Raw genomic sequence first — 17709 nt, forward strand, 5'->3', positions numbered from 1 at the left:
CCTCCATTCCCAAGATACTCTTAACTCTGAGGTTCTACTGTGCAGTATGTGCAGCCTCTGGAAAGTTTGATGGAATACAGCCATAGAAAAGGGAAATAACACAGGTGCTGTATTTTTTGATTGAATGCTGTATATCCAGTATAATTAAACTTACAACAGTAATTACTTTTTTTAAAAAAAAAATTTTAAGCGTCAACAGCAAAGTCTGTCAAAACCGTTTACTCTGCACAGAGCCTACTCTGTAGAGAAAGCGAGAAACATTCCCAGCCTGCTTGATGAAACTGTTCAATTAAAGGGCATGCATTTACATGCTGTAATTTCCCTAAATTGCCATTGGGTTCCTAAGATGTGAACCGTGTTCCCATCGATTTTGCCATTGATTTTCGGCTAAACCTGATACATTCCTGCTTGTTAGTTACAGTAATTTAGCAGCAGACTGTATACAGCAGTATTGAAGTCTATTGGCTTGTGATTAGAACAGTTATTTAAAGTGCCTTGCGCTGTTCTTATACCCAGGGTGGGTCCCAAGCCTTTTCCTGGGCTTAAATGTATGTTTAAAGCTGCTCTACAATGATTTAAGAAGCGTTTGGATTACTTAAAATTACATTACTGGCATTTATAATTGCATAGATTTTCATGGAGGTTGACATGATGTTGGTAATGGTTGTTCTGTCTATAAAAACAGGGCTGGTCGTTACTCCAATGGGACTCCTGGTGAGAATGCCAGGTGCTGCAGTGTACTGTGGTCTGTCAGTCTGCAAGGGGCTCCACCTTTTGTTTGGTGCATTGTGCTTTCAGGGGTGCTGTCCTTCCCAATGAGACATCAACACAGGTTCTGTCAACTTAATAGAGACTGTTCTTAAAGGTCCCATGTGTTAACCCCTGCCCTCCTGGCTCATTCTCCAGTACTCATTCCTTTACCTCAGTGGTACTCCTCTACAGCGGCAGCTCCTCCATCCACTCCAGTACACTTCCTTCTTCCATCCAGGCCCCAGGTTCAAACAGGGGAAGAGTCAGTGGGCTGCTCAGAGCAAGGTCTGGTATGGATTGAAAGCTGGGAGTACCACTGCTCCACATCTTCAACTGGGAACGGGCAATCCCTGAATGGAGATCTCCAGGGATATGTCCTGCAAACTGCCATGTTTTAATAATAATATAGGAATGTTTTAAAGTAAAGTTTTTGTGAAAAGAAGTGTCTTTGAGAAGTACCTCCCCAGAGAGTTGCAGTACATTATCAGCAAGTGTTCCCAATGTATTTATTTTTTTAATTTTTCATTGGATGATACAAATTGAGAGTAAACTTTGAAATGTCTTATAAATAGGAGTACAAATAAAATAAAGCAGTCTAACAAAGATATTTCTATCCTAACAAACTGCTCTGCGTCACACAAGCAAAGCACCATAACAGCTAATTATTCTAATGCACCACAGCTTTTGGGAAGTGTTGAAATGAAACAGTACAAGGGTGTCTGCGGCTGGAGCAGATCATTGCATGATTTATGCAAGAGTATATTCACAGTTGAGCGACTGTCGGTGCAAACCTTTTTTTTTGGGGGGGGGGGGGGGGTGTTTAAATGGTTAAGTTTCTTTACACATCAGTAGGTGTTCTTTCTCTGAATTAGACTGGCTAAGTTTCTTTAAGGCTGCATATGTTATAAGCTATCAAACTCTCATAAACCACTGCTATGTAAAAGGATACAGCAGAGTGTTTGAGATCAATCATTTAATGCATCGCGTTTTAAAAAAAAATAAACAAAAGAGTAACCGAAGCTTCCTCCCAGTATGTAGCCATGATTATCAGCTGATTCCAGTATTAAAGGAGCGCATGAATACTGCATAGCCAGGCTTTCATTTCACACAGCTGCAGTGTAAATAAGATACAGGTGACCGGGACTCATTTACGGGGGTCAGAATTACACCATGAATAAGTAAGGTTGCAATTATCTGCAGAGTCAGCCACAATTAATTAATCCTCCAAGTTAGCCAATTAGGTAAGCTTTTGATATACTGTGGTATCCAAGTCTGGCGTGTTTATTCATCTTGTTGTGTTTTTAAGTATGCTCAGCAAGTGTAAACCTGACGACATCACAATCAGTTTCATTATTAGAGAGCCCTGTCTCAAAGTGATGGTCGGGCTATGTCCTGGTCAGCCTTGCCAGGCTATTTACAAAGCAAATTTAGATACAATATATCTTTATATAGGATGGAAATCTAAATTGAGTTCATAAAAATGCTGCTGATTCTTAAAAAGAAACCCCAAAAAACACAAAAAGGTGAAATTGTATTGAAATTACTATCTCTTTGCAATGGAAAGTTATGTATAAATTAGCTGTTTACACACTTTAAAAATGTTAAGACTTCTATGATAAATACCTTGGAGCTTTATAAAATATGTATGTGCATAGTGAAAACGTCTTTGAGAATCCGTTCACAGCCCATGAAATATTATTTTTCTCTCTTAACCAGGCAATTCCTGGAGCACTTGGAGATGTTCGCTGTTAATTAAAGCAGCTCAACGGTTTTGAATTTTCTGTAGGTGTAACTGCATCCCCTATTCCAAACCGCATTAATCACTCTAGAGCTGTGTTGAAGAAGGTCAAGGCAATCGAGATGCCGTATTTATCTAAAGTAAACAAATGACTCTTCTCATGGGTAGCCTTCTGTTTGTTAAAGCCAGGGGACACTGCAGTGGCCTGTGTGGCAGTATCATTGTGATCCTGTTCTCCATGATAAGGAAATGTTAACCTGGTGCTGTCAGAGCTGTGTAAACTAAACCGGGCCCTTGGTCTCTGCAAGAAACCTGACCCGGGACTCTACAGATGAATTAACGGGCCTCATAATTAAATGATCAGCTCTTCTCTTTTAATTCACCTGGAATTCGAAACCTGGTCTTCTGAAAACGGGATCCTCTCTCTTGACAAGCTAATTAGCCATCTGAAATGTCCAGTAAAGTGCATTTAAAACTGATGGACTTTTAGTGCACCACCTCAGCCCATTCATTTTGTAATCTTTCCTGCAGATCTGAATGCCAGAATGTTTAGTTACTGATGGATCGTCCTTATTTACAGCACAGCGCTTCCATATCTAGCTTGTGACTCATAAACACAACCAATATTGAAACCACAGGGTCTGTTTTAATAATCTAAATGCCGTCTCTCTTTAATTTCAGTCCAGCTAGTGCTTACCCCCAGGGGGCATTTATTGACCCTAATCTTATTAACTTCACTAAACACACCCAATACAATGAAAATAGCTTTTTAGAGTGCCTTGTAGGATCATTAATATAGCAGTTGTTTATCCAAGGTTACAGTGTGTTTACTGATGGTGCGTCATGTACTGATTTATGCTATACGTTTTTCATCTATCAATAGTTATTTTTTATTTGATGTGAGGTCATTTTGGTCTTTTGTATGTATTTTGAGTAACAGAATGTTACTTGTTTTAATACTATATTATAATTATCCATTTATGTCCCTTTTTTTTTTTTTTTGCATGATGTTTAGGGGGTAACATTCTTAAGATGCACTTTTTCTAATCCATACAGAGCACACCATGTCCCAAGCTCGAAGATTTTAGCAGTTAAGGTAAGGCGTTTTATTAAAGGTAACACAAATCGGCTATTTACTGCATCAATGTATATGCTAGCTTTTATACCACTTTGCCCAAAAGGTTAAAAAAAAAAGGTGTTTTTTTATTTTCAATTAACAGTTTGTTGCATGTAGTTGTTGGCTTGTGCATTAAAGCAGTTTAAAAAGGAGCCATCACTAGACTAGCACTTCTTTCTTAATCCCGTGATCCTGCTGTAAATAGCATGTTTTACACTGATTGTCAACTCCGTGTGCCTGCTCCAGCGCCTAATTCACTATTTCAATAGACCATTTGATTAATCATTTGTATAGAGAGTTTTACTGCTCCCAAATTTCCTTTTTAGTTGCACATACTGTAAAAGACAATTAAGTTGCTGCAGATTTAATAGGTAAATTAAAACAGTAGTAGCTTAATTTGACCTGTAATTCTGCTCCCCTTTCCCTTAAGTGGAAAAGCGCCGCTACAGCAAATAGGGGAAGTCATCCATGACAGACCGTGATGAATTGCCTTATTTCTTCTGTATATTTTAATGGCCTTGCACTCATTTAGGCAGAGCTCAGAGTACATTATAATTCCGTCACTTGACTGCTTGTATTTAACTTGACAACTCATCCTTGTTTGTCCTGGAGGTGTATTGGGAGAGCAGAGGAATTTTCTCAGGTTCATCTTTCCCGGACTTAACCCTTCGTGGCCCCTTGTCAGGCCAGGCCATGGTGCTTCCAGTTCAAATGCAGTTTTCTTTTTCCCTCTGTTAGCCTCGTCTTTCAAGTTCAGATGCTGATCAGGACATTTGGTTTGAGTTTTACTCCACCCTAAATCTACTGGCTGTAATAGGATTGCTAACGTTCTGACAGCATTTTCAAGTGAAACGTGGATTTAAAAAAAAAAAAAAAAAACTAATTGAGAAGGTGGAAATCTGGTTATAGCTGGTTTCCAGCTGAAATTACCGTGCTTCTCCTTACGTGGTTTACAGGTTGCTAAATTGTAGCAGATATAAATAAGGCACACAAGTTAAATTACTCTCTTATTAATTTAAAAAGTTGCATTTGAATTGTACAGCGGTGTATATACTGCATATACCGATAGCTTGGTGGATTATAAAGATTTTATTTCAGAATAGATTCGGTTAATCTGCTATTTTTTTTTATTTTTATTTTGATGTGTGGAGTGGACAGCACAGGGTTAAAACACAATTGTATTTCAGGGAATTGCTCTCAGTTCCAACTGGAGGAAAAATGTAAGCGAAAGTTATTGGCAAATGACTATTGATCTTTTTGAAGTGTGTTTTAAATTTCTGTTGGCAGTTGTGTATTACAGGTACAAGCCAATTTAGCGAAGGGCTTTTATAAATTGCCCTAAAGCACACTCTTCATTGGAGATAGGCTGTGTATGTTTCAAATTCCATGTCAGGACAGTAAACAGAATGTATATTCTGAAACCACACTCTGCTATTCCACATTCCCATAGCCTCCTGTAGCCTCTGAAGAGCTAAGCCCTCTATTAGGCTGAGGCACAAATACTCAAAGACGAACTGGCTTCTGGATACCCATAGCACTTCATTACATTGTTGTTTTGATCATACTCAAACACTAGTTTTGTCTGTGTCTGAGTACTTGAGCCATGCAATCACTGGTGGAATTGAAATAAATGAAATGCTGCTTTTCTTTGCAGTAGGTGGTAGCTTCTCCCTATGCAGCTTTGTTAAATGTATAGCAATGGATGCATGGCTAATTGATTGCTTGGCAGGCAGTGCTTTTGGAAGGTGAGGGACTGGAAGCTCTTTCTATAGTTAGGCGTGGTGCTGCTGGGGTCCCTTTGAGAGCTAAAGAGGCACCTCAATCCAGAACCACCCCTCACCACTGTAGTTTGTGTTGAGTTCTGTGGAAGTTAGGTAATGTTGACTGGTGTCCAAAGAAGAATTATACAGAGACTAACCAAACTCGCCCAAGCTTAATTCAAACCCAGGACTGAAAGAGGTGAAAGATGCCACCTTCCTCCACAAAAATGTCAATACATTTGAAGCAATTTTTACTAAAGTGTTTTATATTATAATGTATGTATGTATTTATGAATGCAAGTCATTTTTAAATGTTGATGCCATTTGTAAAGGTCTGTAACATGGTTTTCGGGTTTAACTGTATATTTATTTTTGTTTTAGGTTATTCCTTTAGATATTACTCTAGAGCTTCAAAAACAAATTATGTCAGAGCTAGAAATTCTTTATAAGGTATGTCTGTTTTCTTTGATATGTATGTATGTATGTATTTATTTATATATGTATTTATTATCTTGCAACTGCGCTACAGCGATAGTCTGCTCATTGTTTGCAAAGTAATTGTAATCTAACCTAGGGTTATTTGGCAACAGAACATTTCCAGAAGCAAGCATTTTGTAGTTATTTTCTGAAACCTGTCATTCATAACCTTTCTCCTTACTTTACAGTGCGATTCGTCCTATATAATAGGATTTTATGGTGCATTTTTTGTAGAAAACAGAATATCAATATGTACAGAATTCATGGATGGTAAGTTTCACAGGCGTCCTATATTTTGTTTTTGTTGTTGATGCAGAGTGTAAATGTTACTGAAGGAGTGACAATATGCTTTCTTCAGGGTCTTACCTGTCTTTGGACAGTTCCGTGCCTCAGCATGCAGGACACGTGAAGCCATTCGCTTCTGTTTATGGGCTGACCGACTACAAGCTAAATATAGGTGCCCCACTCTGTGTCTGTCCACCAAATACTTTATCAGATCCATTTACACTTGTAAGCCAAAGCTGAAACATTTTAGCTGTAGTCCACTATGAAGATGTTCCCTGTTAGTCTGTCTGTGTTAAAAGCTACGTGGACAGATGACGGCTTTGTTTTAGCAGGATTGAGCTCTGTAAGGGCAGTCCCCCCTCGTTGTTAGGCACGTACAGGAAAGAGCCCCTTCATACTTGGGTACATGCCTGTCCTTTCAAATAATTTACGGAGGGCCACGTTCGTCACTGCACAGTCTTCAGCCATGAAGATCCCAAATAATTGAGGTTTTTATGATGGCAAAAGTGGCTGCTGCTCTGGCAAACTTAGACATAAAATGACAATCTTCCTAAAGGTATCAAAGGGGTGCAGCAGCTTGGGTTCTGTGGCCCACAGACTGTATAATGAGGACCACTGGCATAGATCATCTGTAGCAGCCATCAATAATAACAACTCCATACCCCATAACTCCTGTAATCGGGCCATATTCATTCGTAACACTGGCAAAGCAGATCTGCAGTACAGTAGCTTCACAAATGACAGAGAATGTTTCAGTTTAGTTATGTTATGTTTACGAGGAAATGTGCTTTATCGTTACCTTTCCATTCTCTGAAGGTACAGCTATATTCCACTGTACCTTTTCAATGCTGCAGTTAGTGATTTGTATGTCCTTATGTATCTGGGCTCTGTTTGGTTTCAAACTCCAGCTCACTGATGATGGTACATTACCCATAACAAAGCGATCAGTGGCGATGGTTCTTCAGAACTAATAAATCAAGTATAAATAAAGAAAAATAAGGTCTGACAGTGATGTGTTTTATAGAGGGAGATTTTTACTTGTGTTCTGTCTTTCTCTCTTTATTACACCTTTAGGGGGCTCTTTGGATGTATATAGAAAAATCCCAGAACATGTACTGGGGAGAATAGCTGTTGCGGTAAGTATTGTTTTTGTATCCTGCATTTTTATCACCTAAATAAATTGGTACAACCTGGGGACACACAAGCTTTAAAAACATTAAAACAATGTATTGGCTTCTCTTTTTGATATTGTACAATTAATGAATTTGAGATTCAAGATGACAGGTTCCCCTCTTTCAGGTCTTTCAGTTCATGCAGTCTGTCCAAACCGAGCCACCTCTGTAAGAGTTTGGTTTGAGTCGTGCTCGATATACAGTGTGCTGATAGATCTGACTATCGGCACAGACTGATAGACTCCTGATAACCTTTAAGCATGTTGACTCTGTGCTGCATCCATTTGAACTTCATTATCCCTTGCAGAGACAATTATTTTAATTCCCCCGTAATCAAACATTGACAGCTATTTAGTCTCAGTTCATTTTAATTCACAACTTCTGTCTTTTTACAAAGACTTCTAATTATCTGTGCAAAGTGCCCTGGGTAATAGAGGCTTCTCATTTACCACTGTCATTTCTGCAGAAACCAGCCTTCATGTATAGCAGCTATTCTACAAGTTGTTTTAACTTTAGGCATAAAGTATTTTACATCTTCAAATGGAAAGAGCTAATTATGGAATATCAAATGATTTAGCGATTAAATGAGTTGAAGATTACATTTAAGACCTTAGGTAAGCTCCCCCATAAAAAATGTGATATATTTTATGTAACGCATATTTGATTGATACTAATTCATTTCCCCATTGAAGTAATAAAAAGCAATTAGCTCTTAAGGATGTAAAGACAATTTAAAGAGACTGTGACAAGCTAGCTTGTCTCATCTTGCTTTTTTTCCATAGCTCTGTGATCTGAAAAATCTCAAATCCATTTACACTGTGCAGACCCAACCCTTCAAAGAGACTGCCAATAAGCTTGGTGATTTAAAACCAGCTGTGTGTTACCCACAAGGTGCATGGTCTTTTAAAGTTATTACACTGTGATGTATTTTCTGTGGAAGTGCTCGTTAATTGTGTGCTGTATAACGAATGTAACACTTCTCAGGATACAAAAGCTGCATGTTATATTCCAAGCACTACAGTACGCTTTCTCTCAAGAACATCACACGTGTCTGGCTTGTTTTAGTGCAAAGCTGTGGAAGGTTTGCCCTTTCTCTTAAAGTCTTGTCGTTCCTCTTCTGTGTGAATGTCCTGGTGTGTACTGTGGGACAGGCTACTCTCCCGTCTACATTAAAATCACAGCTTATAGGGACAGATTGCTGCACCTTCCACTCCTCCGTTTCAAATGGGACTGTCTTAATAACATCCGATCAAAAAGCATTTCTAAAGCAGCGTGTTTTCTCGAGCGTGGAAGCGTGGGTAACGTCTGCAGAGTTTGCACGGTTTCCTGGCTTTCCTTTAAACACTCTTTTGAAGTCCCCTGACAAGTTCATTTAACCCTGTAAAAAGTCAGATACAGAAACAAGACGTTGCATTCCTGGGTTTCAACAGGGTAGCTGATAAGATTCAACTGATTCAAATAACTTAAGAAGCTACATGTTCTGCAGTTCTAGTAACAGTATATATATTTTAATAAATATGTTCCAGGTTGTTAAAGGTCTTACCTACTTGTGGAGTTTAAAGATTTTGCATAGAGGTAAGTGCTGTCATTTTCATGCCACTGTACTGTATGACTCCATGCACTTATTTTTATTGCTTTGCTGATCAAATAAATCGTCAAAGCCAAAAAACACAGGACCTCCCTTGAAACAAGGTGCTTTGCCTCAGAAAGCATCAGTTCAGGGGTTTACCTTGAGCGCCACCAGGGCTTCTGGTAGTGTTTTTGCATGCGGGTACACACATACAACGAAAGAGCTACAGCCTGCAGCATACTGGAAATTAAACCTTGATTGAAAAACAAAAAAAATCTTTTTGCTGAAGCACTGGCACACGGCTAAAGCTGTAGGTCTTCGTAAACGTGTATAATGTGAACCCTGCACTAAAATCAGGGCTGCTCGACCTGTGCATTTCCATTGTTTATACTTGCTATTTGCCTGCATCTCGATTAGATAATCTTACACTTTGTAAGGAGGGGGGGGGGGGGGGGGGGGGGGGGGGGGGGGGGGGGGGGGTTGTACAATTAATTGCGAGGCTGTCCTTTTGTTAAATGTGTGCAGCAGGTGCAAAGCTTAAATGGAGAGCTGATGACGCCAATCTTTTTTGTCTCTTTCATCCTCCTCTGCTGTGATAACAGAACCATTCATTTCAGGGCTTATTTTTAAGGACTTCTTCCCACTGTCTTCCTCTGTCTCGCCTGTGTTTTTAGATGTCAAACCCTCTAATATGCTGGTGAACACGAGGGGCCAGGTCAAGCTGTGTGATTTTGGAGTCAGCACTCAGGTAGGTGAGCAGGGGAGAGGGAAGGGAGTGGGGGGGTTTCTTCCTGATTGTTCACTGGGGGGAGGCTGTGTATCACAACCTTGCCTCCGTGTCTTCATTCTGGCAGCCTGGCAGAGAGTCAGAAGCAGTGAGACCAGCCTCCCATCTCAGGGATGGCTCCTATTCATCTCTATTCTCCGAGTTACTTTTCTTCTTCAGATTATGATTGTTCATTGTTTAATGACAGGGAAAAAAAATTGCTGATATTGTAATTACCACTCACAAATAGTGCACTTCATTGATATGCGGCTTTGATATGAAAGAGATCTCGGCAAGACAATAGGTAGGACATGGAGGGATCCGTGCTGAGGGAGTCCAACAGGCCTGCGATAAAAAATGAATGCGGAGGGCAACAATAGCGGCCGGCATTGACAACGTGCGACACACATTTTAATTAATTTCCATTTCGGGCGTCCTCCTGAGACCCCCTCCGACAGTGACCCGTTGAATTGCAGGCGCCTCTGCTCTCCAAAATGGAAGGTCAGCAGCGTATTAGATGTTGTCAAACACTGTTGTCCCCATAGTGTATTCATTTGCTGTTGCGTTTATTTAAATATATGGGCCATCGCTGCGTTCTCTCCTGCCGTGAGACCCCCTTGTGATCCCGCTGCGATTGACTTTGTTGTTATTGTGGTGTTAAGCTTCGATCCTCAAGCAAGTTTTAAGAATATAATAAAAATTAAAAAATCACATCTCCAGTTGCAATGGTTTAAAGTGCAGCTAGTTATACATTTATAGAATGAATGCAGTAAACGTTGCAACCTTTGAGAGAAGTTCTCAGATCAGTCAGCTGTTAGGAACCAGATGAGCACCTCTGATATGACTCTGTTGTATTATAATTACTAGAATAAAAAAAATCAAAACACAAATGCTTGGGTACGCTGAAAATATAAAAAAATAAAATAAAAAAAAATCTCTGTATCACCCTGACAGCGTATTAAAATCTCAATTACCATGTCATGTCATTGGCTGGAGTCTCGGCATGCCTGTGCCATGTTGAGTCCAGTCCATTTTGAGCTGCTGGGGAGCTGCTGTACTGTGGGTAGATGGTGGCCACCTCACTCAAGTCAAAGTCAAACAGAATAGTATTGTCATGTCCTCCGAGAGGACACCCAGATCAGCTGATCACAGTAATAGATGAGCTGAGACCCAGCGAATCCCAGGCCTCTTTTGTCAGATGAAGCACGCCAGAGGGATAGAGGGGCAAAAAAAAAATGCAAATTTAGAAGGAATAGTGTATTAAAAATGTATAGAAAATCATTGCTCAGAGCACAGAGGAAAACAAGTCTAGCAGTCATTTCTACATGAAGGGTTTATTCATTCACTGACTATTTGTTGTTGTTTTTTTGCTTTACAGTTAGTCAATTCCATAGCAAAAACTTATGTTGGAACAAATGCATACATGGCGGTAAGTAGTGAAGGAAGCGTCCCTGAAATCTTGCTTTAACTGAGTGTTTTCTCCATATCCATTCAAATCGAAAAGCTTGCTGCTGGTTTGCTTGTTGATAAAGAAAGATCAAACAGCAGCTTTGTACATCACACACACAGCACGCTTTATCCATTCCTCTCTGCCCGTGCTTCATTATTAATTGAATTACATTTTCTTTTTTTTTTTTTTAAATGCACCAAATCCATATTTTCCTTTCCCATGTGTACATTAAACAAATTACTTTTCTCCTAATACACCGAGGAGATCCCGCCGCGCTTTAATCGAAAGTATAGCGATTTAAAGCAAGTCAGACAATAGATGTGGGGTCCCTCTTTCACATTGCTTTTCATGAAGGTCACAAAGGCTACACCATTGATGGGTTTTTGTTTCTACTGGTGAAGTGAGCTCTCTGCCGGGCTAGAGCCTGATGCAGATCCTTTGGAGGAACTGGAACAGCGGATAAAAGAGAAAGATTTCAAAAGCCTTTTTTAAATGTGGTGCATGAGATTGCAGAGGTTTGAATATTGCAGATTGAATTGTAGAAATTAAACTGCGGATTAATCTTTAGAACTCCAAAAGCTCATTGTCACTTTTATTCATATTCCAATTCCCTTGTAATTGCTTTTGTATTTTTACTGTTTGGAAGTATGAGCTCAGAACCGTCTGAAAGCATTGTCAGCCACTTCTCGTTCTAGTGCTTTTTACGAAAAAGAACAGGAGTGTATTATAGGAACAGGGGTGCAGAGTCCCTGTTTATTTATTGGGAAATGCCTGTGTTCCTATTGAATCATGAATCAATGTAAGCAACTTTGTTTCAAACTACTCTAGTTTTTGGGAGATATGTGTGTAAATGTATAATTGTTTTTTCTTCTTTTTTTTTTTTTTGCAGCCTGAGCGAATATCAGGTGAACAGTATGGAATCCATTCAGATATGTGGAGTTTGGGAATTTCATTTATGGAGGTAATTATACAAAGAGGCTTTATTGAGAGGTGTTTCTTACAAATAGCCTCTGGGAAAAATGAGAAAACCCATTAGTAGAAAAACTCAATTATAAGCAGGGCATCAAATACAGTACCTGGGTCTGAGATGAAAAACCAAGACCACTTAAATGAGGACAGCGAGGCCAGGTGTCGACACAGAGGGGGTTTAAGGTGGCGTTGTTGGGTTCTGATTGGAATGCTAGTTGTTGCTTCTTATTTGGATTGCATTCTGACTACTAAGTGTCATATTTCAATGGTTCTTTCAGCTTTATAATAAAGAAACAACTTTAAACACAACAATGCATGTTTAGCTAATGTTTTGATGTGTGTGCCTCTTCGTTTTCTTTATTTTGTGGACACCCCTCCCCCCAAAAAGGAATTGCAGTACCAGTACAGGCTTCAACTCCAACCAAGCAATACCGCCTTAAATGGCTTTTGTGTTGACATCTGTCATCCCCATGTATCTAATGTATTAAGGATTAAGTGTTTTGCTGCAGTGAATTACTTTAACATGATCACCACGGGTAGCAAAATGCACCGTAACTAGTTGACAAATGAGTCGGAAAATATTTGACCCCCTGTTTACAGTTATATTGGTCTAGTTGTTGTTTTCTGTGACACTTTCTTTGTTTTTCACTCATATCATTTTAAATGTTGTGTTTTGAAAGCAGTTCGCAAAGGCTGTGGAAGGTGATGGATTGACATATGTCGATGGTTACAGTTCCACAGTGCAGATACAGTAGTTATGATCACTGCAGAACCCACTCACTAGGGATAGCCTGGTACTATAGTGCAAAATACTAGGCACTGCGAACCAGACTTTATACTGATCATTCCTGAAATGTAGGGTCGTATTGCAGTAGGATTTAAATTTAGGTAAATAAATAAATGTGTACACGTCTGTTATCCAGAATTTTCACTTCCAATTTCCGAATAAACTGTAATTAAAACCATGTAAAGTACTTGAGTATTTTCTGTGCAGTACGTACTCAACCATATGTTAACGAACTGATTGTAATTCCCAATTATAATTACAGTTTCTCAGACTTTGAGGTTAATTACAATTTCTGGGCTGGAATAACCAGAAGTTCACCTTCAGCAATGCTTTCATCATGCTCGGGAAGCCATTTATTGCAGTTTCAGTGTAACGTTGCACTTGTTTGTGCCCCCGAAGCAAGCCCTGTCTTCCGTCACTTACTCATGTTAAAAATAGCTCGCTGAAACTATTAATTACCTAAGCAGGCAATTAAGGGTGCAGGGTTATTCTCTGTGCTGTGGATTTATTAGAAACTAAAACCATCAACGTTCACTACTGTCTAATGCAGGAGATGCGGTTTCTTTTGTTGCTGACCCTCTTGGCTGTGCTACTGTATCGATGAAACCCCTCTAATTGGCTCTGAAAAAATGGCCAGAAAAGGGTTGTCAAGATGACCCTGGCGGTACCATGAAACTGCTTTTGTTAGACTGAATTAATCGATGTCAGACTGGTTGCAAGCGCAAGCTTTGTGTGGTGATGCATCTGTCCTTCTACCCAGAAATCTTGGTCTTGTCATTAGTCTCACATTGATAATTATTCACTGTCTATTATGTCTTTATGGAATTGATCTGGACAGAAGGGGATCTTGGTAACAGCACCCTAAGAGTTTTATAGCACTGTGTTTTCTCTGGATCTGTATTCTTGTTGGTCCTCAATCACCTCTGAAGGTAACCACCAATATAATGAATTGGAAGAGCGATGATACTTTGTTCCAATGCTGTTTAGCTGATTTTAAAGGCTATGTTTTGATATGTAGCTGTTTTTCTTGGCTGTGAAACAGTGAGAAGCAGCTAACCATTGGTTTTCTTTCAATTGAGAGAGACGGAAAAACAATAATACTGTTTGAAGAAGCCACACTCCTTTCCTGCAAGCGCAGTCTGAAGAAGTCTGTTGTAGAGATCTTTGATCATAGACCGGGGTGGAACACAGTTTGGCAGCCATGTACCCTCCAGCTGCTGCTGCCCACATTAGTCTTGTCAGCTGCCTCACAATTTAAAGACGGTTCTTGAGTGGAGTGGTAGCTGTACAGGTAGTAGGGGACTAAGGACGAATTACATTAACTGGAAGCACCTTTCCATTTGGGTTTGAACATGTTTAGACATTCTGCAGTATACAGCAGTGCAAGCCCCATATCTCTGAGACCGCAGGCTTCCTATTTGAAATATATTTGAAGCTTATAATGCCTTAGATCATCGCTGTTCTATTGCGATTATAAAGTTTTTTTTTCTTAAACCAAAAACGGTTGTTGCGTGTGAAAGAAAATATTGATCTTAAAATACAGCTTCTAAAGAACTCCTTTTAAACACTCCAAGGATTGGTGTGTTTAAAAAGAATAGAATAAGCAGTTCCATCTAGTTTTAATAATGGCAAATTAATAACCTTAGCCTTTCATATTTGTGTCACTATAAGTGTCTCCTGAGCAGAATGCGCTGAACGATTTGTATGTTTCTGAGTTTTGTTAATTGGCATGTCACCGGCTCCTCTGAGCCTCTCTTCAGCGCGATAGCAGCTGTTTGAGTGATGTGGTAAGCAGAAAAGGCAAGGACAGTGGCTTTAGAAATATGTGAGATATGTGAGGCAGATACAAAGCACACCGCTGAGGCAAGGTCAGTGTTATCAAAGAAGCAGTTGCTTCCACCGCGGAGCAGGGAGGCTCTCTATTTTACTTAATGCCATCAAAGAGGACACTAACAGATTACATCCATGAGAGTCATGCCTGTTACATTTCAGAGTGGATGGCTTTTATGCCTCATGTTTAATTGCTTTTAACAAATGGAAGATGAGGCCTACTGCAGGCCCTTCAGATGAGTGTCTTAGACTTTGCCTTTTGATAACTGCATGCTTTTAATAGCTTGCAGATGCCAATATGAGACACATGCACACAGTTTGCCAAAACTACTGAACCCCTCTGCTGTCTTCAGTAGAGAAAATTGAGCCCTAACCTGCAGCCGTCCTTTTTGAAAAATAACTTTTAATGATCGAGCCATGTCACAATGGGGTCTAGTGGCCCTTGCTGATGCTTCAGGGACACAGCTGTGTCCCCTAGATTCGCTTGACCCTCAAGGGGATTGAAATTATAGGTTTCCTCTGCTTTTGTATGCTGAGATTTAGTTTATCCACAGCAGCTGATGGATGGAATAGTAATGTCTTATATCCTGACTTTGTATTGTCCTTTCAATAGTAATATCTTATATCCTGACTTTGTATTGTCCTTTCAGTAGCAGTAATTGTTTAAAAATTATCAAATATATAAGAACTTGTCAACTCTGTTGGGGTGCATTCAAGAGTTTGGATATACAAAATAATACACAAATGAATGAATAATTATAGAAACATGGACGATTTGACTTGTTTCCTTTTTAATCTTCATATTATACATACAAAAGTTACAAATATTGGATATAATATTGGAGTGTGGATACCCTTTGTTGCAAATCTAAAATAAAAAATACAGCCAATGCTCATTAAACGAAAAACTATAATAATTTTTTTTATTTTTTTTTATTTAAATAGTTAGTATAGACCTTGCACTCCTCTTAATCAGGGCTGCTCAGCCCGTGGTGTTCTACTTGTGCTGATAGAGAGATGGAGAGATAGATGGCGAGACAGAGGGAGTGCATGTGTCCAGTCATTAATTGCAGAGTGCTGTGATGGTGGCACCGGAATGGGCAGGACTAAAGGTAGCACACCCTAAGGGAAGGTTGATGTCTTCATAATTGCCACTCTCTGGATGAGGCAGAGGAGCCAAAAACAAGGAAGTTGCCTTGCAGAGGACTATCAATCACTCCGTGACCATCACTCCCAGTAATTAGGGTATTTTATGGTCACTTGCTTCCCTGGCTCGGAATCGCATATGCTCCAGTTTGCCGTAGTAATATTCTGGCATGATTTATCCCATACGTGTAGTGACTGGAGCTGTAATAAAGCGTTCCTTTGGACTCCTTCCTTCAGTTTCCATGTGCAGTAACTGCAATAACACCAGGCTATCCACCTGTGTGGTTGTGACACAGAAAGAATAACACCCAGAGTTCCTGTCATGAGTGTTCAAACAAAGTCAATACTGAAGCAGCAGTTCTATCAAGAACTAATTAAGCCATTGCATTGCTCTGACTAAGACTTTGAAAAGCATAGGAGGATTCATCCTGGGGATTCCGTGCTGAATCACCAGGGCATTGACTGGGCAGCCCAATGCCAAAAGCCTATTGGATACAATATAAGATGGTAGGGACTCATCTAGATGCAAACAGGATCCACACAGATGAAGAGTGAAATAGTTAGCATGTTGAGATTTAATAAGTACAAAATACAAGTCATTCCACTGTCTTCCTTCCACCTTTCCCAGTTAAGCTATGTAGGTGTAATTGGCATAACGGTAATGAATTGAACAGACCCCGTATGGGGGAAATTACTTATTATTTCACTAAGCTAACAGAAAGTGTTTTGAAAAGTCAAATCTGCCCAGGTCTCTGCAAGGTGATCAGGGAATATTGCGTCAGACCTGCCCTGCCTTTGCCCTGCGATTACAGATTTGAACTAATATGTCACTTCAGCACTGTCTGCTCATCACACGCTGTCCCCTTTTCCGCAGGGGGTCAGAAACTACGCAAGTTCTCAGCTAATGGCTGTTATGCATTAAAAACTGAAGCTTGGTCAGCTCTGAGCCCCTTTCAAGGCTTTGCTCTTAAGCTCCAGACGGTGTGGAGTGCAGCTGTGAACTATCGACTGCAGATTCAATTCATTTGTAATGCTTCTTGTCCTGCTCTTTTAAATCCTCCCTGTTTAATGGAAGATCTGCCGCCCTCGCCACCGTGCCAGCGGGCTCCGTGCTCCCAGCACTTGAAGAAGGGGCCGCAGCCTTTTGCTGTCAGTTTAACCTCCTGAGCGCTTTGTTTCCATGTTCACAAATAGCTGTTGCATCCTCTGGATATATTTGCAGCACGGCAAGAAGATTGCGGAATTGATTGAGGATAAATAGGGAAAAAAAGAAATATCCGAGGCTGTTGACTGGAAATATTACATAGAGCGATCAGAGTTGCCGTCGCGGCTATAAATATTAAATTGAAAGATTTCTTAAGGGGAGAGATGATACAGAAGACAACATTAAAAAATCCTCTATCAGACTGTAATGTGATCCATGTTGTACCCAAATCTATGCAAAACGCTGGTGGAAACTGCATTTGAGCAAGTGCTGTGGTCAGAGCTACAGCCATAGCAGAGCCATAGTGCAATCTATTAAAACACCTCGATCATAGCAGTGCCATAGTGCAGTCTATTAACATACCTTGATCATAGCAGTGCCATAGTGCAGTCTATTAAAACACCTCGATCATAGCAGAGCCATAGTGCAATATATTACAACACCTCGATCATAGCAGAGCCATAGTGCAGTCTATTAAAACACCTCGATCATAGCAGAGCCATAGTGCAGTCTATTAAAACACCTCGATCATAGCAGAGCCATAGTGCAATATATTAAAACACCTCGATCATAGCAGAGCCATAGTGCAGTCTATTAAAACACCTCGATCATAGCAGAGCCATAGTGCAATATATTAAAACACCTCGATCATAGCAGTGCGATAGCGCAGTCTATTAAAACACCTCGA

The 17709-nt window shown here is 39.9% G+C and overlaps 1 protein-coding gene across 1 annotated transcript in view; it reads left to right on the top strand.

The window, feature by feature from the left end:
• Positions 1-17709, top strand: part of LOC121299180 (dual specificity mitogen-activated protein kinase kinase 5-like) — a 69748-nt gene that overhangs the window by 19371 nt on the left and 32668 nt on the right. The window contains exons 9-16 of the mRNA XM_041226789.1: positions 3545-3584; positions 5747-5815; positions 6031-6112; positions 7202-7263; positions 8826-8874; positions 9544-9617; positions 11014-11064; positions 11975-12046. Coding sequence (XP_041082723.1) covers positions 3545-3584; positions 5747-5815; positions 6031-6112; positions 7202-7263; positions 8826-8874; positions 9544-9617; positions 11014-11064; positions 11975-12046 — 499 coding nt within the window. The remainder of the gene's footprint in view (positions 1-3544; positions 3585-5746; positions 5816-6030; positions 6113-7201; positions 7264-8825; positions 8875-9543; positions 9618-11013; positions 11065-11974; positions 12047-17709) is intronic.

This window comes from Polyodon spathula, chromosome 24 (assembly GCF_017654505.1).
Source record: "Polyodon spathula isolate WHYD16114869_AA chromosome 24, ASM1765450v1, whole genome shotgun sequence".
Lineage (NCBI taxonomy): Eukaryota > Metazoa > Chordata > Actinopteri > Acipenseriformes > Polyodontidae > Polyodon > Polyodon spathula.